This window comes from Coregonus lavaretus (genome assembly GCF_964263955.1).
Source record: "Coregonus lavaretus genome assembly, chromosome: 34".
Classification (NCBI taxonomy): domain Eukaryota; kingdom Metazoa; phylum Chordata; class Actinopteri; order Salmoniformes; family Salmonidae; genus Coregonus; species Coregonus lavaretus.
Window position 1 is genome coordinate 10377129 of NC_140021.1, and position 23577 is coordinate 10400705.

Consider the following 23577-nt stretch of genomic DNA (forward strand, 5'->3'; position numbering starts at 1 on the left):
GTGAAATTAAGAATTGGACAAACATTCCATGCACACAAGTCTCATATTTCAAGCTCACACCAAACCAAGTTTCATTTCGGTTTTATTCATGAATTTGATGATTCCAGTCTGTTTACATAACTTTTTCTTTCAAGTATGGAAGACATTTCACAACACAGATCCCTAGTGTTTTACAGTTAGGTTTTACATCAAGTATCACTGACAGTTGAGTTGTCCATGTTCCCTTATAATTCTCCCACCATGCCAAAGTTCAACGCTTAGACACACTGAGCAGGAAATAGATATCGGTACATAGAGTATGTCAATGATAAACACACTGGCCATTCCTCATCTTCTAAAGATAAATAAACCACAATCATACATGTTAGTGTTAGATGTATCCTAAATACTGTTTCCCGCCCAAACAGTCATATCTGTCATGCCATTTCAATAATGCTATATCTGTGTCAAGGTGTGCAGACACCTTTAATTCCACAAAAAATATAAAGTATGACATTCTTAACTATCAGAATATATCCAAGAGGAACTCTTCATGGTATGAAATATTTGATATGATACTAAGGAAAATTGTTTCAAGGCATCATAAGGATATAAAAAGAGCAATACACTCAGCTTGTTGTTGAGTAACACTACCTCCCAGAATGCCATTTGTCTTATATTTGGCTTCGAATCATATAACAAAATACAACTGAATAATAATGCCATGGTTCTCGAATACACACATTGGAACAAAAAAAATGTCAACATCCTGCCCAGTATTGGTAGATTATCCTAGTGTTACAGCTTTAGTCAAACACTAGCATATTTCTCTTCCTCTCCCCCCCAGAATGCATTAAGACAACACTGTCACCATAGATTAGTTTGGTCCAGTCTTCATACTGAGGTACTGTATGGTAACAGGGTTTCCAGAACTGGTTCCCGTTCAACTTATTAAAGCAAAAAGAGAGCCAGTCTAAAACTAAACAAATACAATTACATCTCAACCATACTTGCTTTGATAGCATTGATAACAGCTACAACATAATTATTTGTATCAAGTATTAACTCTAAATTCAGTTCAAACTAAACATAAATAAGTGTTCTAAAAATCATAAATTAGATTGACTAGAATGCAATTTACAAAAACAGCCTAATACTCTACAAGAGGGACCAAATGACAAAGTGCTCCCACTCCTCTGCATACATTTCTCTCTACCCATAGCAAGCAGTAGACAGCAAATACCCAGTGAGACAAAGATAAATACAACTGCCTTGAAAAGGGCATGCAAAAAGGATAACCATTTACATCTATGTGCATTTAGAGAAGGTTCATTCCCATAAATACATGTAGTTATTAACAGTTGTCAGTTGAGAGAAAGTTAGGATTCTGTAGTGTTAGAGTGTTTATCCAGAACATAAAACACTGGTGTGCCTCATATTGTAATTTAGTTTTGATTCAAATAAAATATCAAGATGTACAGAAAGTCTGATGAACAAACTTGGACCTTTAAGATCAAAGACTTTGAAAATGCAGTCAACTAAGAGACAAAAATAGACATTTAATTCAAACAAAAAGTTAAAATCTGTGGTACACGGAAACGGATCCTGTATGTTATCAAAGTGCAAGAACTGAAGAAGACTATGAGGCAATGCAACACTGTTGGTGAGCAGGAATGGAGAGCAGATTGACTGCATATCTAGTCAGAAACCCGGTGTCCATCCAGAGACAGCTGACACACCGGTTGATAAGGCACTTAAATGTCCATGGCTGTCTGAAGGTCCAGAACTCTGACCAAGTCCAGAATTCCAGCCCATCTCTGTGGGTGCTCAGAGGAGATTTCGCTTGCCAGTAGATTTCAACATGTGCTGTCCAAACTACAGGATGGGAAAAGAGAGAGAGCAGCAAATGACTTTTCAAACTCATCAAATATTAGATCAGATACCTATTTTAGTCATGCTTGCACTTCTCTTACCAGGGGGGTCTCTGGGCGTGGTTTCACTACAGGGGCTGGGGTTTTCAACCGGGGCTGCCTTACCTAGAGGACAGAGAAAGGTAAGCAACGGACAACCCAGACACACAATAGCCAGAACTTCACAGATCTAAGGTTTTACCCATCTTTGTTGTTGCACAATCATACAGTGTAGTTTGAAAATGATAAGACCCAAAATGGGGATTCCTAACATAAGAGAGTAATGTAGTATCAGTGTTGCTCTTACCAGGGGAATCTCTACTTTCTTGTCAGTCTTGGGGAATTCAGAACAGAAAGGTTTCAGTTCAGAGGCTGGGAAGTCAAACTCATTGTCCTCATTGCTGTTGTGGCGATAGCGATGGGCGAACTTGCGCTTCAGGGCATTAGCGATGAGAGACGCAGCATCTGTGGGCTCACTGGGTTTGGCTTGGCTCTCCTCTGGCCGGCTGGACAGTAACACACAGGGAGTAAGGGTAAATCAATGTTTTAGCTGGAAATCAGTACAGGTTTCAGTTAGAAAAACAAGACAGTTGTGTCCATCTTCTGTAATGTAGAAGTCAGACCATGAACATGGTGCCCACCTCTTGGCGGGGCGCAGCTTGACTTTGCCGATGTCTTTGAGCACGTCCAGCATATTGAGGACCTCTACCTGCTTGGGCCCCTGGTCCAGCAGTGCCTGGCCCGGAGTCTTCTTCCCACGGCGCTCCTGGATGAGGTCAATGACTGAGAAGCTCCGCTGGAGACCAATGAGTGGGGGTGGAGGAGGGGGAGGAGGCGGCGGGGGAGGCGGAGGGACACAGGGTGGAGGAGGAGGGCCGCCTGGGGCAGGAGGACCACCTGGGGCTGAGAAATGTACAGATTAGTCTGACAATTATTCCATGAAAAGCTCCCATCTTCAGGCAGATATAGGTAATTACAGTGGAAAACATGGAACTATCTTACCCAACAAATTAAGGGGCTATGAGGTAGCGCTTTGTGTTTGTGTTCTGAGGATTCTTCCTTACCTTTGTGTGTGTGTGTGTGTGTGTGTGTGTGTGTTAATTTTGTGTGTGTGTGTGTTCTGAGGTCTCGCTCCCGTACCTGGTGTCAGTGTGTTCTGCTCCTGGGTCAGTACTATCTGTGCGATCTGGGCTCTGAGTTTAGCCAGCTCCGTCTCCAGAGCACTGATCTTCTGGATGGCCTCATCGTTGCTGCGGGTCTGACCCTGGGGCTCCGGCTTGGCCTTGTGCAGGCTGGGTAATGACCTCCGTCTGGGCAAAGGTTGTTGTTTGGGCTGAGGTGGGTGAGAACGGAACATGAGCCCTGATGGTGCCTCTGACCTGAACGGGACCAATGGTATACAAGCACCATATTAGAAGCAGGAAAGAGATTCATGGAGTAATACAAATGTGGAAAGTTAACAAGCGCAAAGGGACTCCCTAATGAGCACAGTGTGTGGGTCAATAAACAGGGGCAGCATCACAGCATTTAAGGGCAGCATCTCCCCTTCTTACCTCACTCTCCCAAATCCAAACCAGTCATTTTCCTCCTCGTCGATCCAGCCGACATCGACCAGAGAGGCCACCAGTCCAGTCGGAATCCCGGCGCTGTTCAGGACACTACTTTCCTCAGTGTAAGAATTGAGCTGAGACACAAGGCAGCCATGTTAATAAATACACCAAAACATTCTCCTCACCAGAGGAGCCTGCCACAATTACTCAATACACTGTCAACAACTCAACTACACAGTCCTGTTTAACCACGTGAGGTATTCTCTTTTTATGAATCAAACTGCATTCACACTACTTGGAAACCTACCCTGACAGACATTTGATTGGCTACGGTTGACTTTTAGAAATAGTGCACAAGACAGCAACTGAAGAAAGCCATTCTGATGCCGTCTGTCAACAGCCTGTCGAGATCTATTCTTAATTATGCCGTCTGTCAACAGCCTGTCGAGATCTATTCTTAATTATGCCGTCTGTCAACAGCCTGTCGAGATCTATTCTTAATTATGCCGTCTGTCAACAGCCTGTCGAGATCTATTCTTAATTATGCCGTCTGTCAACAGCCTGTCGAGATCTATTCTTAATTATGCCGTCTGTCAACAGCCTGTCGAGATCCATTCTTAATTATGCCGTCTGTCAACAGCCTGTCGAGATCTATTCTTAATTATGCCGTCTGTCAACAGCCTGTCGAGGTCTATTCTTAATTATGCCGTCTGTCAACAGCCTGTCGAGATCTATTCTTAATTATGCCGTCTGTCAACAGCCTGTCGAGATCTACTCTTAATTATGCCGTCTGTCAACAGCCTGTCGAGATCTACTCTTAATTATGCCGTCTGTCAACAGCCTGTCGAGATCTATTCTTAATTATGCCGTCTGTCAACAGCCTGTCGAGATCTATTCTTATTCTGTCCCTCAACTCAACAGGAGCTTAAAGTCATAGAAAAGGTAAGAAATAAAAAATAAAGACAGTTGATACATTTCAGGGGACACAGTCCTAATAAGAGGACCAAGTGCTGAAGCGCGTAAAAATCGTCTGTCCCCGGTTGCAACACTCACTACCGAGTTCCAAACTGCCTCTGGAAGCAACGTCAGCACAATAACTGTTAGTCTAGAGATTCATGAAATGGGTTTCCATGGCCGAGCAGCCGCACACCAGCCTAAGATCACCATGGGCATTGCCAAGCGTCGGCTGGAGTGGTGTAAAGCTCGCCGCCATTGGACTCTGGAGAAGTGGAAACGCGTTCTCTGGAGTGATTTATCATGCTTCACCATCTGGCAGTCCGATGGACGAATCTGGGTTTGGCGGATGCCAGGAGAACGCTACCTGCCTGAATGCGTTGTGCCAACTGTAAAGTTTGGTGGAGGAGGAATAATGGTCTGGGGTTGTTTTTCACGGTTTGGGCTAGGCCCCTTAGTTCCAGTGAAGGGAAATCTTAATCCTACAGCATACAATGACATTCTAGACAATTCTGTGCTTCCAACTTCGTGACAACAGTTTGGGTAAGCCCCTTTGCCGTTTCAGCATGACAATGCCCCCGTGCACAAAGCAAGGTCCATACAGAAATGGTTTTTCGAGATCGGTGTGGAAGAACTTGACTGGCCTGACCTCAACCCCATCGGGATGAATTGGAACACCGACTGCGAGCCAGGCCTAATCGCCCAATATCAATGCCCGACCTCAATAATGATGTTGTGGCTGAATGGAAGCAAGTCCCCGCAGCAATGTTCCAACATCTAGTGGAAAGCCTTCCCAGAAGAGTGGAGGCTGTTATAGCAGCAAAGGGAGGGACCAACTCCATATTAATGCCCATGATATTGGAATGAGATGTTCGACGAGCAGGTGGCCACATACTTTTGGTAATGTAGTGTGTGTATACTGTATGTGTGTTTGTGTGTGTGTGTGTGTGTGTATGTACCAGACATTAGTCAACAGCACAAAGTTACTGTTGTAGGTTGCCTGATGAACTGACCTAAAGCAGACATACTGCATTCCTCACAGAAAGGAAGGACAGCTAAAGGGAGAGAGAGAGGAAAAGAAGTGAAAAAACAGTATTGCAAGACAGGAAAAGGGAATGTAAAGATTGAGCAGGGCAATGATAGCATGACTCTACCTAAATAAGAATTGAAAACCACAGAACTGTTGTGTTCTGTGTAGCTGTAACTTTCTAATGCAAAAAAAGACACAAATGGATCAGACTTATTTTCAAATCTAAACATTAAAAAGGCACTATGATATTTTATCACCAAAGAGGAGCAACATAGCCTAACTTCCCTAAACATGAAATCAGAACCTAGGTCCATGTTATTGGTCTCATGATGTTTTCCATTCTGTTTATAGTTGAAGCATCAAAACAAATGAAGATGCAGGTGTATCACAATACATCAGGTCAGAGAATACCAAGATAACGCGATACTTGAGTACAAGGTAAAGAGCAGTGACACAGAAATAGTGACGACACGGAAACAATGTCACATGGAAACAATGTCAAACACAGATCATACTCTGTCAAAGTATGGCTGCAGACAGTCTACAAAGAATATTATATTACTTTTAGTTCATGTTAGCTAACATATTATATGCCTGCCTCCTGCAGAAATAGTCTTACCTGAAAATGGACCCTGGGGCATGGTTTAAGGGGAAGATTGGTGGCTATTCTTCTCACAATACTCCTTGAGGAGCCATACGCCTTGCCTGAAAAGCCAAAGGCCTGTCAAAATAAACACATAGGCCTATGGTTAAGTACTAGAATCAAGAATATCAAGATAATGGGTACATCACAATTAAATCATGCCTTTGTGTATGGGTGGTCCTCTGTAGCTCAGCTGGTAGAGCACGGCGCTTGTAACGCCAAGGTAGTGGGTTCGATCCCCGGGACCACCCATACACAAAAAATGTATGCACGCATGACTGTAAATCGCTTTGGATTAAAGCGTCTGCTAAATGGCATATTATTATTATTATAATAAAGACAGTATAGTAGAAGTGCAGTATAGTGGAAGTGCCATGAGGACAAGATTTAACAACATGGATTGGATACTATTGTGATCTCAAGACGCTTCAACAATGTCTTCAGTCCTCCTCTACTTCTGGGTATATTGTAGTTGCTACACCGTCTGATGAGTGACAGTTGAGATGACATCTGGTTAGCCCAAAGGCCGGCAGATGGCGATATTGAGTTGTTTCATCTTACCGTCCAAATTAGCAATACATTCGGACCGGTTCCTACTTAAATCCTTCTCCATTCAGGCTGCATAGGCTTATATTTCCTCCTTAACTTTATTTAATGGCGAGAAGGCATATTTTTTTTTTATACAAATATAAAAATAAAGGGAAAATACGCATACCTTCCTTATGAAACACCATTTCCCACCACCATGCTAAATTGGCTAAATGCTAATCCCGGATGTTGCTAGCCCTCCTGTAGCTCAGTTGGTAGAGCATGGAGCTTGCAACGGCAGGGTTGTGGGTTCGATTCCCACGGGGGGCCAGTATGAAAAATGTATGCACTCACTAACTAAGTCGCTCTGGATAAGAGCGTCTGCTAAATGACTAAAATGTAAATGTAAAATGTATTGCGTTCAGCCAATCAGGTTGAAACTATTAGCTGCATCGCATTAGTGGACACCAAGACTGTTCTCAGGGCAGCCCTGGTTGTAGCTAAATATGTTTGAATCGCGTCTGGGAAAATTTTAGCAAGCTAAACCTTTACCTAACCTTAACATAATTATTGTAACCTGCCACATTAATTATCCTAACCTGTTGCGCAAGTTCTTCTAACCTGCTACGAAAAGTCACTTCTGCTAGCCAAAACCGGCAGCCCCACCCTGAGAACAGTCTTGGTTTTCACTAATGCGATACAGCACTGCCTTAGGTTAGGGGTGAAAAAACTGACTGCTGCAACCTGATACACAACATCCAGGATTAGCATTTAGCCACTCTAGCATGGTGGCGGTACACATATTTTCCCCGTTTTTCTCAGCCTTCTCGCCATTAAATAAAGTTAAGGAGGAAATATAAGCCTATGCAGCCTGAATGGAGAATGATTTAAGTACGAACCGGTTCACAAGGGATATGAATGTATTGCTGGTGCATACAATGCATTTGGATGGTAAAATTAAAACGACTCAATATCGCCATCTGCCAGCCTTTGGGCTAATAATATTTGGTCAGACCATGACTGTGGTATGGGAAAAAATCAAAGCACATACCAGGTCCATTTCTATCCTTGTACTTTCTTTACTCATTCTATCGATGTGTTTCACAGAGGCAGTTGTACAGTAGTCCGCAAGAAAGCATCTTCTCTGTGAGGTAGTCTGGGGAAACAACAGGAAGACAAACAGGGGAGGAAATACCTGTAGTTAGTGTTGTGATATATTTTGGCCTTGCTCCTGATATTCTAAATGTGTTTGTTTTTATCCTAGCCATCAGACTTATTTTTGTATTCATACAACACTGAAAACATATATAAAACTCAACATGTAAAGCGTTGGTCCCATGTTTCATGAGCTGAAATAAAAGATCCCAGACATTTTCCATATGCAAAAAATGCTTATTTCGCTTAAATGTCCTTTGCCAAGATAATCCATCCACCTGACAGTTGTAGCATCTCAAGAAGCTGATTAAACAGCATGATCATTACACAGGTGCACCTTGTGCTGGGGACAATAAAAGGCCACTAAAACGTGCAGTTTTGTCACACAACACAATGCCACAGATGTCTCAAGTTGAGGGAGAATGCAATTGGCATGCTGACTGCAGGAATGTCCACCAGAGCTGTTGCCAGAGACTTAAATGTTAATTTCTCTACCATAAGCTGACTCGTCGTTTTAGAGAATTTGGCAGTAGGTCCAATCGGCCTCACAACCGCAGACCACGTGTAACCACGCTAGCTTGTTATTTTATGTATTATTTTTTACATTATTAGCTCAGAAAGTGTTTTGTATCATTACATACAGCCGGGAAAAACTAATGGATATCAGAGCGGCAGTAACTCACCAGCATTACGACCAGGAATACGACTTTCCCGAAGCAGATCCTTTGTTTGCTCTCCCCGGGGCAATTGAACTGATTCCAGCGGCTGACCCAAAACATCGCCGGCGGAGGAGAGGCACTCGGAGCGGCCTGCTGGTTTGACTTAGGAGGCGCGCACACCACCCACCACTTCCAAGTATACTACTCGCTAATGTTAAGTCTTTGGATAACAAGGTCGACAAGCTCAGGGCAAGGATTTCTTTCCAGAGCGACATGAAGGACTGTAACATACTTTGTTTCATGGAAACATGGCTCTCTGGGGATATTCTGTCGAAATCGGTCCAGACAGATGGGTCCTCAGTTCATCGCGCAGACAGAAATAAATATCTCTCCGGGAAGCAGAAGGGCGGAGGTGTGTGTTTCATGATTAACAACTCATGGTGTAATTGTAAATACATACAGGAGCTCAAGTCCTTTTTTTCACCCGACCTAGAATACCTCACAATCAAATGCCGACCGTATTATCTCCCAAGAGAATTTTCTTCAGTTATAGTCACGGCCGTGTATATCCCCCCCTCAAGCCGATACCACGACAGCCCTCAAAGAACTTCACTGGACTTTATGCAAACTGGAAACCACATATCCTGAGTCTGCATTTATTGTAGCCGGGGATTTTAACAAAGCAAATTTGAGGACTAGGCTGCCGAAGTTCTATCAACATATCGATTGTTGTACACGGGCTGCTAAAATCCTCTACCATTGCTATTCGAACTTCCAGGATGGTTATAAGGCCCTCCCCCGCCCTCCTTTCGGCAAATCTGACCACGACTCCATTTTGCTCCTCCCTTCCTATAAGTAGAAACTCAAACAGGAAGTACCCGTGCTAAGGACTATTCAACGCTGGTCTGACCAATCGGAATCCACGCTTCAAGATTGTTTTGATCACGCGGACTGAGATATGTTCCGGGTAGCTTGCGAAAATAATTTAGACGAATACAATGAAACGGTGACTGAGTTTATCAGGAAGTGTATAGGTGATGTTGTGCCCACTGACTATTAAAACCTACCCTAACCAGAAACCGTGGATAGATGGCAGCATTCGCGCAAAACTGAAAGCGCGAACCACCGCATTTAACCATGGCAAGGTGACTGGGAATATGGCAGAATACAAACAGTGCTGCTACTCACTCCGCAAGGCAATTAAAATGGCAAAACATCAGTATAGAGACAAAGTGGAGTCACAATTCAACGGCTCAGACACGAGACGCATGTGGCAGGGTCTACAAACAATCACAGACTACAAAAGGAAAACCAGCCACGTCGCCGACGTCTCGCTTCCAGACAAGCTAAACACCTTCTTCGCCTGCTTTGAGGATAACACAGTGCCACCGACGAGGCCCACTACCAAGGACTGTGGCCTGTCCTTCTCCATGGCCGACGTGAGTAAGACATTTAAGCATGTTATCCCCTGCAAGGCTGCCGGCCCAGATGGCATCCCTAGCCGTGTCCTCAGAGCATGCGCAGACCAGCTGGCTGGTGTGTTTACGGACATATTCAGTCTCTCCCTATCCCAGTCTTCTGTCCCCACATGCTTCAAGATGCCCACCATTGTTCCTGTACCCAAGAAAGCAAAGGTAACTGAACTAAATGACTACCGCCCCGTAGCACTCACCTCTGTCATCATGAAGTGCTTTGAGAGACTAGTCAAGGATCATATCACCTCTACCATACCTGTCACCCTAGACCAGGGTTCTTCAATTCCGGTCCTGGAGGGCCGAAACACCTCTGTTTTTCATCCTCTCCTTCTAATCAGGGGCTAATTCAGACCTGGGACACCAGGTGAGTGCAATTAACTACCAGGTAGAAATAAAAAACAGAAGTGTTTCGGCCCTCCAGGACCGGAATTGAAGAACCCTGCCCTAGACCCACTACAATTTGCTTACCGCCCCAATAGATCCACAGACGATGCAATCGCCATCACACTGCACACTGCCCTATCCCATCTGGACAAGAGGAATACCTATGTAAGAAAGCTGTTCATTGACTACAGCTCAGCAGTCAACACCATAGTACCCTCCAAGCTCATCATTAAGCTCGAGGCCCTGGGTCTGAACCCCGCCCTGTGCAACTGGGTCCTGGACTTCCTGACGGGCCACCCCCAGGTGGTGAAGGTAGGAAACAACATCTCCACTTCGCTGATCCTCAACATTGGGGCCCCACAAGGGTGGGTGCTCAGCCCCCTCCTGTACTCCCTGTTCACCCATGACTGCGTGGCCAAGCACGCCTCCAACTCAATCATCAAGTTTGCAGATGACACAACAGTAGTAGGCTTGATTACTAACAATGACGAGTCAGCCTACAGGGAGGAGGTGAGGGCTCTGGGAGTGTGGTGCCAGAAAAATAACCTCTCACTTAACGTCAACAAAACAAAGGAGATGATCGTGGACTTCAGGAAACAGCAGAGGTTGCACCCCCCCCCCCCTATCCACATCGACAGGACCACAGTGGAGAAGGTGGAAAGCTTCAAGTTCATTGGCGTACACATCACTGACAAACTGAAATGGTCCACCCACGCAGACAGTGTGATGAAGAAGGCGCAACAGAGCCTCTTCAACCTCAGGAGGCTAAAGAAATTTGGCATGGCACCTAAAGCCCTCACAAACCTTTACAGATGCACAATTGAGAGCATCCTGTCGGGCTGTATCACCGCCTGGTACGGCAACTGCACCGCCCGCAACCACAGGGCTCTCCAGAGGGTGGAGCGGTCTGCCAAACACATCACCGGGGGCAAACTACCCGCCCTCCAGGACACCTACAGCACCCGATGTCACAGAAAGGCCAAAAAGATCATCAACGACATCAACCACCCGAGCCACTGCCTGTTCACCCCGCTATCATCCAGAAGGCGAGGTCAGTACAGGAGCATCAAAGCTGGGACCGAGAGAATGAAAAACAGCTTCTATCTCAAGGCCATCAGACTGTTAAATAGCCATCACTAGCACAGAGGCTGCTGCTGCCTATTGTAATCACTGGCCACTTTAAGAAATGGAACACTAGTCACTTTAATAATGTTTACATATCTTGCACTACTCATCTCATATGTATATACTGCATTCTATAATATTCTACTGCATCTTAGTCCATGCCGCTCTATCATTGCTTGTCCATATATGTATATATACTTAAATTCCATTCCTTACTTAGATTTGTGTGTATTGGGTATATGTTGTGAAATTGTTAGATATTACTTGTTAGATATTACTGCACTGTCGGAGCTAGAAGCATAAGCATTTCGCTACACCCGCAATAACATCTGCTAAACACGTGTATGTGACAAACAAAATGTGATTTGATCTCAATTGTCAGTAGAAACCACATTTGTTTAAGCAAGTCAGCCATATCAGCTGTTTTTTTTAAAGGCATAAATGAGGTTGAATTAACTGTTTCGCTGCCAGACAAGGCTCCGCTGATAGCCAGGTGTAGCAGTGGTAAGGTGTTGGGACAGCTTTATGTAGGCCCTAACAGTTTGTGGGCACCGTTTGTCACCGTTATAGTGCAATTAATGTATTGTTTAGTGTTGTGGCTTTGTTGGCAAGCAACCCCCCTCCCCCAATCAAGATTTACATGCTAAAATCGCCACTGGTGTAATGTAATGTTACTGAGAGTCATGATCGGTCTAGTGTAACGTTAAGACAACTCGCCGGCCTCTCTGGCTTGCAAACTAGCATGTTGCTGTGTGAAGCTAACTGGCTAAGCATGGCCGGTTAGGGACGAAAGCCATGATTTTCTGGAAATACCAATCGCGTGACAAACAATTTAGCTAGGTTTTGAACCTTTGATTCTCCTGACATATCCCTCTACTATATTATTCTGTAAGCAAGCTTAGTTATGTTAGTTGGTTGGCTAACGTTAAATGTTAGCTAGCTGACATTACGTTAGCTAAACTAACTAGCTACTGTAGCTAACTACTGGATAGTTAGCGAAACTTCTTAACCAAGGCGTTTTGAACGTAGACAGTTGGTTAATAACGAGTCAAACAAAGTATCACTGAGTTATTGTCAGTAGCGAAGGGTAAGTAATAGCAAAGTTAGTAGATCGAATTTGATTTAAAACAATAAAATCAAAAAATACTTACGAGAGACTTCCTGTCGAGGGAAAAAGTGTTTTCCAAATTTCCACTCTAGTCTTGAGTCACCTTGTTCCTTGTGGAGTGAGTGGGCGGGAAAACATTTTTTTTCTTGACGTATGGGTTGGTGGGTAATTTTTATAAACCAATGGGCATTGAGAAATTGTTTATACTGCGCTTGTACAATAACTTTATGATAATATTATTGGTTAATTATAATAAAAAACAGGCCAACTGACCAACTGGAGTTCTTGTCAGAAAGGAGGCGGACCCAGGGTCTTGGTTTGCCGACAGCAGCAGGAGCGGACAGTTCCAAAATGTCAAGTAAAATCAATTCCTTGTCTCTAGTTTACTGTCACTGTCTTTTTTGGGGTGAATAATTTGGTAAATACAATACATTAATTAGTAAATTAACCGCAACAATAATCAAGGTCGTGACAATTTGTTCAGGTCATTTATTTGTATTTATTATTTATTTAATCAGGGAAACCCATTGAGACAAGGGCCTGTCATTCTCAAGGGTGCCCCGACCACCATAAAGCAACAATCAAATACAATGTGAAACAAAACAGTAATGTAAAATAAAAAAAACTGCAGATTTAAGAAAAACTGTTACATTGCTCAGCTACTAGCTTCTCAATCAACACTTTATATTCGCCGAGCAGCACCAGAACATCCAATTGTAATGAGTTTTGTAAATTGTTCCAGCAGTGAGATGCATTAAAACCAGGGGTGTAGACACGGATGGGCCTGGGTGCACACACTGGGGAGCCAGGCCCATCCAATCAGATTGAGCAAAAAGTAAAGTAATAATAGTCACTTAGAAATGTCCTTGTTTTCGATTTTTTTATTTTTTTTGTCCATTAGAATAACATCAAATTGATCAGAAATACAGTGTAGACATTGTTAATGTTGTAAATGGCTATTGTAGCTGGAAACGGCTGATTTTTAATGGAATATCTACATAGGCGCACAGAGGCCCATTATCAGCAACCATCAGTCCTGTGTTCCAATGGCACGTTGTGTTTGCTAATCCAATTGTATCATTTTAAAAGGCTAATTGATCATTAGAAAACCCTTTTGCAATTATGTTAGCACAGCTGAAAACTGTTGTGCTGATTAAAGAAGCAATAAAACTGGCCTTCTTGAGACTAGTTGAGTATCTGGAGCATCAGCAATTGTGGGTTCGATTACAGGCTAAAAATGGCCAGAAACAAATAACTTTCTTCTGAAACTCGTCAGTCTATTCTTGTTCTGAGAAATTAAGGCTATTCCATGCGAGAAATTGCCAAGAAACTGAAGATCTCATACAACGCTGTGTACTGCTCCCTTCACAGAACAGCGCAAACTGGCTCTAACCAGAATAGAAAGAGGAGTGGGAGGCCCCGGTGCACAACTGAGCAAGAGGACAAATACATTAGAGTGTCTAGTTTGAGAAACAGACGCCTCACGGGTCCTCATCTGGCAGCTTCATTAAATAGTACCCGCAAAACACCAGTCTCAACGTCAACAGTGAAGAGGCGACTCCGGGATGCTGATCTAGGCAGAGTTGCAAAGAACACAGGACTGATGGTTGCTGATAATGGGCCTCTGTACGCCTATGTAGATATTCCATAAAAAATCAGCCGTTTCCAGCTACAATAGCCATTTACAACATTAACAATGTCTACACTGTATTTCTGATCAATTTGATGTTATTTTAATGGACCAAAAAATTGCTTTTCTTTCGAAAACAAGGACATTTCTAAGTGACGCCAAACTTTTGAACGGTAGTGTATATATATATATACAGTGGGGAAAAAAAGTATTTAGTCAGCCACCAATTGTGCAAGTTCTCCCACTTAAAAAGATGAGAGAGGCCTGTAATTTTCATCATAGGTACACGAAAATCACATTGTAGGATTTTGAATGAATTTATTTGCAAATTATGGTGGAAAATAAGTATTTGGTCACCTACAAACAAGCAAGATTTCTGGCTCTCACAGACCTGTAACTTCTTTAAGAGGCTCCTCTGTCCTCCACTCGTTACCTGTATTAATGGCACCTGTTTGAACTTGTTATCCTGAGTGGCGCAGTGGTCTAAGGCACTGCATTGCAGTGCTAACTGTGCCACTAGAGATCCTGGTTCGAATCCAGGCTCTGTCGCAGCCGACCGCGACCGGGAGACTCATGGGCGGCGCACAATTCGTCCAGGGTAGGGGAGGGAATGGCCGGCAGGGATGTAGCTCAGTTGATAGAGAATGGCGTTTGCAACGCCAGGGTTGTGGGTTCGATTCCCACGGGGGGCCAGTATAAATTTTTTTTTTTTTCTTTTTTTTAATAAAAATATGTATTCACTAACTGTAAGTCGCTCTGGATAAGAGCGTCTGCTAAATGACTAAAATGTAATGTAAATATTATCAGTATAAAAGACACCTGTCCACAACCTCAAACAGTCACACTCCAAACTCCACTATGGCCAAGACCAAAGAGCTGTCAAAGGACACCAGAAACAAAATTGTAGACCTGCACCAGGCTGGGAAGACTGAATCTACAATAGGTAAGCAGCTTGGTTTGAAGAAATCAACTGTGGGAGCAATTATTAGGAAATGGAAGACATACAAGACCACTGATAATCTCCCTCGATCTGGGGCTCCACGCAAGATCTCACCCCATGGGGTCAAAATCATCGGCGCCCGGGAAACAGCGGGTTAACTGCCTTGCTCAGGGGCAGAATGACATATTTTTACCTTGTCAGCTCGGGGATTCGATCCAGCAACCTTTTGGTTACTGGCCCAACGCTCCTAGGGGTGTGGATCAGAAAACCAGTCAGTATCTGGTGTGACCACCATTTGCCTCATGCAGTGCAACACATCTCCTTCTCATAGAGTTGATCAGGCTGTTGACAGTGGCCTGTGGAACGTTGTCCCACTCCTCTTCAATGGCTGTGCGAAGTTGCTGGATATTGGCGGGAACTGGAACACACTGTTGTACACATTGATCCAGAGCATACCAAACATGCTCAACGGGTGACATGTCTGGTGAGTATGCAGGCAATGGAAGAACTGGTACATTTTCAGCTTCCAAGAATTGCGTACAGATCTTTGCGACATGAGATCGTATATTATCATGATGAAAAATGTGGTGATGGCAGCGGATTAATGGCGTGACAATGGGCCTCAGGATCTCGTCACGGTATCTCTGTGCATTCAAATTGCCATCGATAAAATGCAATTGTGTTCGTTGTCCGTAGCTTATGCCTGCCCATAACATAACCCCACTGCCACCATGGGGCACTCTGTTCACAACGTTGGCATCAGCAAACCGCTCGCCCGCTCGCACACCAGAAACAAAATTGTAGACCTGCACCAGGCTGGGAAGACTGAATCTGCAATAGGTAAGCAGCTTGGTTTGAAGAAATCAACTGTGGGAGCAATTATTAGGAAATGGAAGACATACAAGACCACTGATAATCTCCCTCGATCTGGGGCTCCACGCAAGATCTCACCCCGTGGGGTCAAAATGATCACAAGAACGGTGAGCAAAAATCCCAGAACCACACGGGGGGACCTAGTGAATGACCTGCAGAGAGCTGGGACCAAAGTAACAAAGCCTACCATCAGTAACACACTACACCGCCAGGGACTCAAATCCTGCAGTGCCAGACGTGTCCCCCTGCTTAAGCCAGTACATGTCCAGGCCCATCTGAAGTTTGCTAGAGTGCATTTGGATGATCCAGAAGAGGATTGGGAGAATGTCATATGGTCAGATGAAACCAAAATAGAACTTTTTGGTAAAAACTCAACTCGTCGTGTTTGGAGGACAAAGAATGCTGAGCTGCATCCAAAGAACACCATACCTATTGTGAAGCATGGGGGTGGAAACATCATGCTTTGGGGCTGTTTTTCTGCAAAGGGACCAGGACGACTGATCCGTGTAAAGGAAAGAATGAATGGGGCCATGTATCGTGAGATTTTGAGTGAAAACCTCCTTCCATCAGCAAGGGCATTGAAGATGAAACGTGGCTGGGTCTTTCAGCATGACAATGATCCCAAACACACCGCCCGGGCAACGAAGGAGTGGCTTCGTAAGAAGCATTTCAAGGTCCTGGAGTGGCCTAGCCAGTCTCCAGATCTCAACCCCATAGAAAATCTTTGGAGGGAGTTGAAAGTCTGTGTTGCTCAGCGACAGCCCCAAAACATCACTGCTCTAGAGGAGATCTGCATGGAGGAATGGGCCAAAATACCAGCAACAGTGTGTGAAAACCTTGTGAAGACTTACAGAAAACGTTTGACCTATGTCATTGCCAACAAAGGGTATATAACAAAGTATTGAGAAACTTTTGTTATTGACCAAATACTTATTTTCCACCATAATTTGCAAATAAATTCATTAAAAATCCTACAATGTGATTTTCTGGATTTTTTTTTCTCATTTTGTCCGTCATAGTTGACGTGTACCTATGATGAAAATTACAGGCCTCTCTCATCTTTTTAAGTGGGAGAACTTGCACAATTGGTGACTGACTAAATACTTTTTTCGCCCACTGTGTATATATATATATATATATATATATATATATATATATATATATTAGGGCTGTCAAATGATTAAAATTTTTAATCAAATTAATCAGAATTTTCAGTGGATTAATCATGATTAATCACTATTTGCAATTACACCTGAATCCTAACCATTTTTTTTCTGAAATGCATACCAAAAGATAAATAACAGGACACAGATACATAATTTTCATATTATGTCTGTTTATTAACACAGCCAAATAATGGTGTTTTAAATCAAGCTGAAACATACTACACACCATAATATTTGTCTTTGTAATGTTCCATCACTTCCTCTTTGGCATTCCTCTTAACCAGGATGTACAATTTACAGTATTCAATTGAACAGAAAGCAATAAATGTAGTCAAATCATAACAGTGACCTACCACATTTTTGCACAATTTGAGTCATCTGTGGAAAAAAACATTTTCAATAAAACTTTTAAATCAAACCAAAGAACAATCTTTTACCTTTTCCTCCATTCTTTAATCCAGTTGCTCAAAAATCCAGTTGCTAACTACTATAACATGTTGCACTGAAACTGGTCTTTTTGTTTGAACATCACCTTTCAAATCTACTGAGCTTCATCATCTTTCAGCCAGTTGCTGAGGCAAACTAACTTGTTCACATTTTCTGAAAGTAAAGCTGACCTTTTCTTGTTCACAATGTGACCTGCAACTGAGAAAAGTCGTTCACAGGGAACAGTGGTTGCAGGAGTGGCTAGATATGTTTGTTACTCACTGATGTCCAATGGTCTCCTGTCAGGGCGATATGATTTACTTGAGCCAAGACCTCTTTCCTTTTTTCTTTTTCGTTTTCATAGAGCTCGTGGATTTTCTTCATAACTGTGGCTCTTGACGGTGGCTTATAGAATGAGTCTTGAGACGCCACTTGCAAAACATCAAGGAAACCTGAGTCTTCTACAATGCTAATGGGTCTACAATCCTTTGCAATCCATTTTGCTATTGTGTTGGTCAAATTATCTGAGGTTGATTTTGTTAATTGCCTGCAAACATTCAGCGTGGTCTGGCGCAAACCACTTGCTGAATCTGACGGCCCAGCAAACGCATGTTTGGCGTTGACATGGTACTTCAAGCTTGAACAGCTCCGGTGAAATTGAAACTCCTTCTTACAAATCTTGCAAATAACCTTGTACTTGTTAACTGTACCATCATCATTCTTTTTATATTTGAATCCGTCAATAGGCCCACTTTGCTCACCTTGCTCCATCTCGCCTCTAGCTCCCAACCACTTTCCTGACCTGAATAATTTGTCACACTGCGCATGCGTGAAATGCGTTAAAAAAATTGACGTAATTAACAGCAAACAACTAATTAACGTCGTTAACGCGCTATTTTTGACAGCCCTAATATATATATATATACACTGCTCAAAAAAATAAAGGGAACACTAAAATAACACATCCTAGATCTGAATGAATGAAATAATCTTATTAAATACTTTTTTTTTACATAGTTGAATGTGCTGACAACAAAATCACACAAAAATTATCAATGGAAATCAAATGTATCAACCCATGGAGGTCTGGATTTGGAGTCACCCTCAAAATTAAAGTGGAAAACCACACTACAGGCTGATCCAACTTTGATGTAATGTCCTTAAAACAAGTAAAAATGAGGCTCAGTAGTGTGTGTGGCCTCCACGTGCCTGTATGACCTCCCTACAACGCCTGGGCATGCTCCTGATGAGGTGGCGGATGGTCTCCTGAGGGATCTCCTCCCAGACCTGGACAAAAGCATCCGCCAACTCCTGGACAGTCTGTGGTGCAACGTGGCGTTGGTGGATGGAGCGAGACATGATGTCCCAGATGTGCTCAATTGGATTCAGGTCTGGGGAACGGGCAATGCCTTCCTCTTGCAGGAACTGCTGACACACTCCAGCCACATGAGGTCTAGCATTGTCTTGCATTAGGAGGAACCCAGGGCCAACCGCACCAGCATATGGTCTCACAAGGGGTCTGAGGATCTCATCTCGGTACCTAATGGCAGTCAGGCTACCTCTGGCGAGCACATGAAACAAGAAATGCCACCCCACACCATGACTGACCCACCGCCAAACTGGTCATGCTGGAGGATGTTGCAGGCAGCAGAACGTTCTCCACGGCGTCTCCAGACTCTGTCACGTCTGTCACGTGCTCAGTGTGAACCTGCTTTCATCTGTGAAGAGCACAGGGCGCCAGTGGCGAATTTGCCAATCTTGGTGTTCTCTGGCAAATGCCAAACGTCCTGCACGGTGTTGGGCTGTAAGCACAACCCCCACCTGTGGACGTCGGGCCCTCATACCACCCTCATGGAGTCTGTTTCTGACCGTTTGAGCAGACACATGCACATTTGTGGCCTGCTGGAGGTCATTTTGCAGGGCTCTGGCAGTGCTCCTCCTGCTCCTCCTTGCACAAAGGCGGAGGTAGCAGTCCTGCTGCTGGGTTGTTGCCCTCCTACGGTCTCCTCCACGTCTCCTGATGTACTGGCCTGTCTCCTGGTAGCGCCTCCATGCTCTGGACACTACGCTGACAGACACAGCAAACCTTCTTGCCACAGCTCGCATTGATGTGCCATCCTGGATGAGCTGCACTACCTGAGCCACTTGTGTGGGTTGTAGACTCCATCTCATGCTACCACTAGAGTGAAAGCACCGCCAGCATTCAAAAGTGACCAAAACATCAGCCAGGAAGCATAGGAACTGAGAAGTGGTCTGTGGTCACCACCTCCAAAACCAGTCCTTTATTGGGGGTGTCTTGCTAATTGCCTATAATTTCCACCTGTTGTCTATTCCATTTGCACAACAGCATGTGAAATTTATTGTCAATCAGTGTTGCTTCCTAAGTGGACAGTTTGATTTCACAGAAGTGTGATTGACTTGGAGTTACATTGTGTTGTTTAAGTGTTCCCTTAATTTTTTTGAGCAGTGTATATATATATATATATATATATATATATATATATATATATATATATATAGTACCAGTCAAAAGTCTGGACACATCTACTCATTCAAGGGTTTTTCTTTATTTTTACTATTTTCTACATTGTAGAATAATAGTGAAGACATCAAAACTATGAAATAACACATATGGAATCATGTAGGAACCAAGAAAGTGTTAAAAAAGTAAAGATATATTTTATATTTGAGATTCTTCAAATAGCCACCCTTTGCCTTGATGACAGCTTTGCACACTCTTGGCATTCTCTCAACCAGCTTCACCTGGAATGCTTTTCCAACAGTCTTGAAGGAGTTCCCACATATGCTGAGCACTTGTTGGCTGCTTTTCCTTCACTCTGCCGTCCGACTCATCCCAAACCATCTCAGTTGGGTTGAGGTCGGGGGATTGTGGAGGCCAGGTCATCTGATGCAGCACTCCATCACTCTCCTTCTTGGTAAAATATCCCTTACACAGCCTGGAGGTGTGTTGGGTCATTGTCCTGTTGAAAAACAGATGATAGTCCCACTAAGTGCAAACCAGATGGGATGACGTATCGCTGCAGAATGCTGTGGTAGCCATGCTGGTTAAGTGTGCCTTGAATTCGAAATAAATCACTGACAGTGTCACCATCAAAGCACCCCCACACCATCACACCTCCTCCTCCTCTATGCTTCACGTTGGGAACCACACATGCTGAGATCATCCATTCACCTACTCTGCGTCTCACAAAAATCTCAAATTTGGACTCATCAGACCAAAGGACAGATTTCCACCGGTCTAATGTCCATTGCTCATGTTTTTTGGCCCAAGCAAGTCTCTTCTTCTTATTGGTGTCCTTTAGTAGTGGTTTCTTTGCAGCAATTAGACCATGAAGGTCTGATTCACACAGTCTCCTCTGAACAGCTGATGTTGAGATGTGTCTGGTACTTGTGAAGCATTTATTTGGCCTTCAATCTGAGGTGCAGTTGACTCTAATTAACTTATCCTCTGAAGCAGAGGTAACACTGGGTCTTCCTTTCCTGTGGCGGTCCTTACAGTGAGGGAAAAAAGTATTTGATCCCCAACTGATTTTGTAAGTTTGCCCACTGACAAAAAAAGTATCAGTCTATAATTTTAATGGTAGGTTTATTTGAACAGTGAGAGACAGAATAACAACAAAAAAATCCAGAAAAACGCATGTTAAAAATGTTATAAATTGATTTGGATTTTAATGAGGGAAATAAGTATTTGACCCCCTCTCAATCAGAAAGATTTCTGGCTCCCAGGTGTCTTTTATACAGGTAATGAGCTGAGATTAGGAGCACACTCTTAAAGGGAGTGCTCTTAATCTCAGCTTGTTACCTGTATAAAAGACACCTGTCCACAGAAGCAATCAATCAATCAGATTCCGAACTCTCCACCATGGCCAAGACCAAAGAGCTCTCCAAGGATGTCAGGGACAAGATTGTAGACCTACACAAGGCTGGAATGGGCTACAAGACCCATTCCAGCCTTGTGAAGGTGACAACAGTTGGTGCGATTATTCGCAAATGGAAGAAACACAAAATACCTGTCAATCTCCCTCGGCCTGGGGCTCCATGCAAGATCTCACCTCGTGGAGTTGCAATGATCATGAGAACGGTGAGGAATCAGCCCAGAACTACACGGGAGGATCTTGTCAATGATCTTGTAGTGTATTAGGATTATGTCTTTGTTAATGGTTTTTCATGAAGAAATGGAATGTTGTTTATGTTAGTTCAAAAGTAGCCAGTTGTAGGGTGACGCCCCAGGGGAGACAGGTGATTGGACGGCAGAGGGAGCAACCCATATTTTTACATTGTTTATAAGTACAGGCTGGAGGAAGGGGGTGTTAGAAACAGGCAGATTAGTTTGGGACGCTGTTTCTCCAGACACTGCGGGTCTGTAACTTATGCTGACATCTTGTGATATGAATAAACCTTCTAATCAAAGTGCAGTCTAAGCGGACTCTTTGTTTGACAGCAATAACCACCAGCATCCCACTTCTGACACGATAGACGACAAAATGGAGGCTCCGCTGAGATACTGACTGCATCGTTCTTGGTTCCCTTCCTGAGTCGCGAGTTGACTACTGCTCAAGCCGGCTTTAAGGTGAGATTTCTCACACAATTTGGGCATTAGTTGTTTCGATGGCTCATTGAGGGGAATTGGAAGGGTGTACCGTTAAAATTACTTAGGTTTTTGCTGATGTGGTCTTGTTGCGGTCGACGAAGGGTCTGGAATAATTATTCTAAAATTTGGTTGCATGGGTAAACGGCAAATAATAGGAAGTCTAGAACAATTGATTGGTAGTGAATAAAGGCAGATATACGTATATACAATTAGGGCATTGTGGATCTGATAAGACCTCGAAACGAGGCCATCATAGGATGGGCCATAAAATCCTCTAACGCATTAGGTGTTGAAGGTGTGTTCTGGGAACACGGGTTTTTGGAATATGTTCAATTGCATGTTACCGCTCAGCGGGTGGTTGACGAAGCATTTTGTTTGATATAACCTCTCATAGGATATCCATGAACTCACGGCAGCATAAAGTTAGTGGAAAAAGGGAAAATAATTTAGGCACAATGCAGGCTATTGTTACATGTTGCACACCACATGATAAATGCTAAGGCTAATGCTAAATGCTGGTTGTGCTTCATGCCACATTGTACATAACGGCTAATGCTAAATGCTAATTGTGTTGCGTGCTACATGCTAACGTGTGGCCTTAGAGGGCCATTGCGATGGAATAAAGCCTCTTAAATTATGTTTGTGTGTGTGTGTAATTCTATGTTTTGTGAGCGCTGTTAAATGTTGTTTGACTATGAGGGGAAAACGGAGTTACAGCAGGACTGTTAAACAGTCTATTTGGGTTGGGGAGAGAGCTGAGAATCTCCCTTCCACGGTGAAAAAGTATTTTTGAATGTATCGCGCATGCGTGGGATTTTACTAAACTACAACACGTTTAATTTTACGACACTACACTACAAAACGGGGGAGGGTACGGCACGAGATTATGAGACGTTTTGTTTTACGGCACTAGACTACAACACGTTGGTTGCTAAAACTACAACACGGGATTGTGGGTAAATTGGTCATATTTCTGTTAGACTGGCCTGCAGGGGGAGACAGAGAAACACACAGAAGAAAGGGAGATTTGGACACGAATCTCCTAGTTGTTAAAGCGGCTGTGGTTTGAAAATGAAACTATTTGTTAGGATGTAGTGAATTTATAAATTAGATATATGTTGACGGATTATAATAAATTGAATTAAATGACGGATTAAAATAAATAAAAATGTTATTGAGCTATTTAGTCCTGAGTTAAGTCTTAGAGCGAATATGAGTGGGGGAATATTGAATGTGTATAACTCAGTGTATAAACTTTAAAGGTTTGTCTGTCCCTTTTTGTTCCCTTGTCATATGAGAGGCGATAGGACGAGAGGAGTGTCAGAGGAGAAAGAGAGGAGGGGCTGACTGACGTGACAAGGTGTGACGCGGCAGAGGATCAGATATCAGGCTAGTTTACAAAATCTTCCCCTACAGGATATTTGATGTTA

At 43.4% G+C, this 23577-nt stretch overlaps 1 protein-coding gene across 1 annotated transcript; it reads right to left on the bottom strand.

Annotated features, from left to right (window-relative positions):
* Positions 1-65: 65 nt before the first annotated feature.
* Positions 66-12618, bottom strand: LOC311109133 (mitochondrial fission regulator 1-like). Its single transcript, XM_084151952.1, has 9 exons — positions 12544-12618; positions 7646-7750; positions 6043-6144; positions 3443-3573; positions 3030-3268; positions 2531-2792; positions 2197-2395; positions 1953-2015; positions 66-1854 (listed from the first exon to the last, which is right to left on the bottom strand). Exons 2-9 carry the CDS (start codon positions 7679-7681, stop codon positions 1807-1809), a joined length of 1080 nt encoding a protein of 359 aa, XP_084008078.1. The 5' UTR covers positions 7682-7750; positions 12544-12618; the 3' UTR covers positions 66-1806.
* Positions 12619-23577: the final 10959 nt, after the last annotated feature.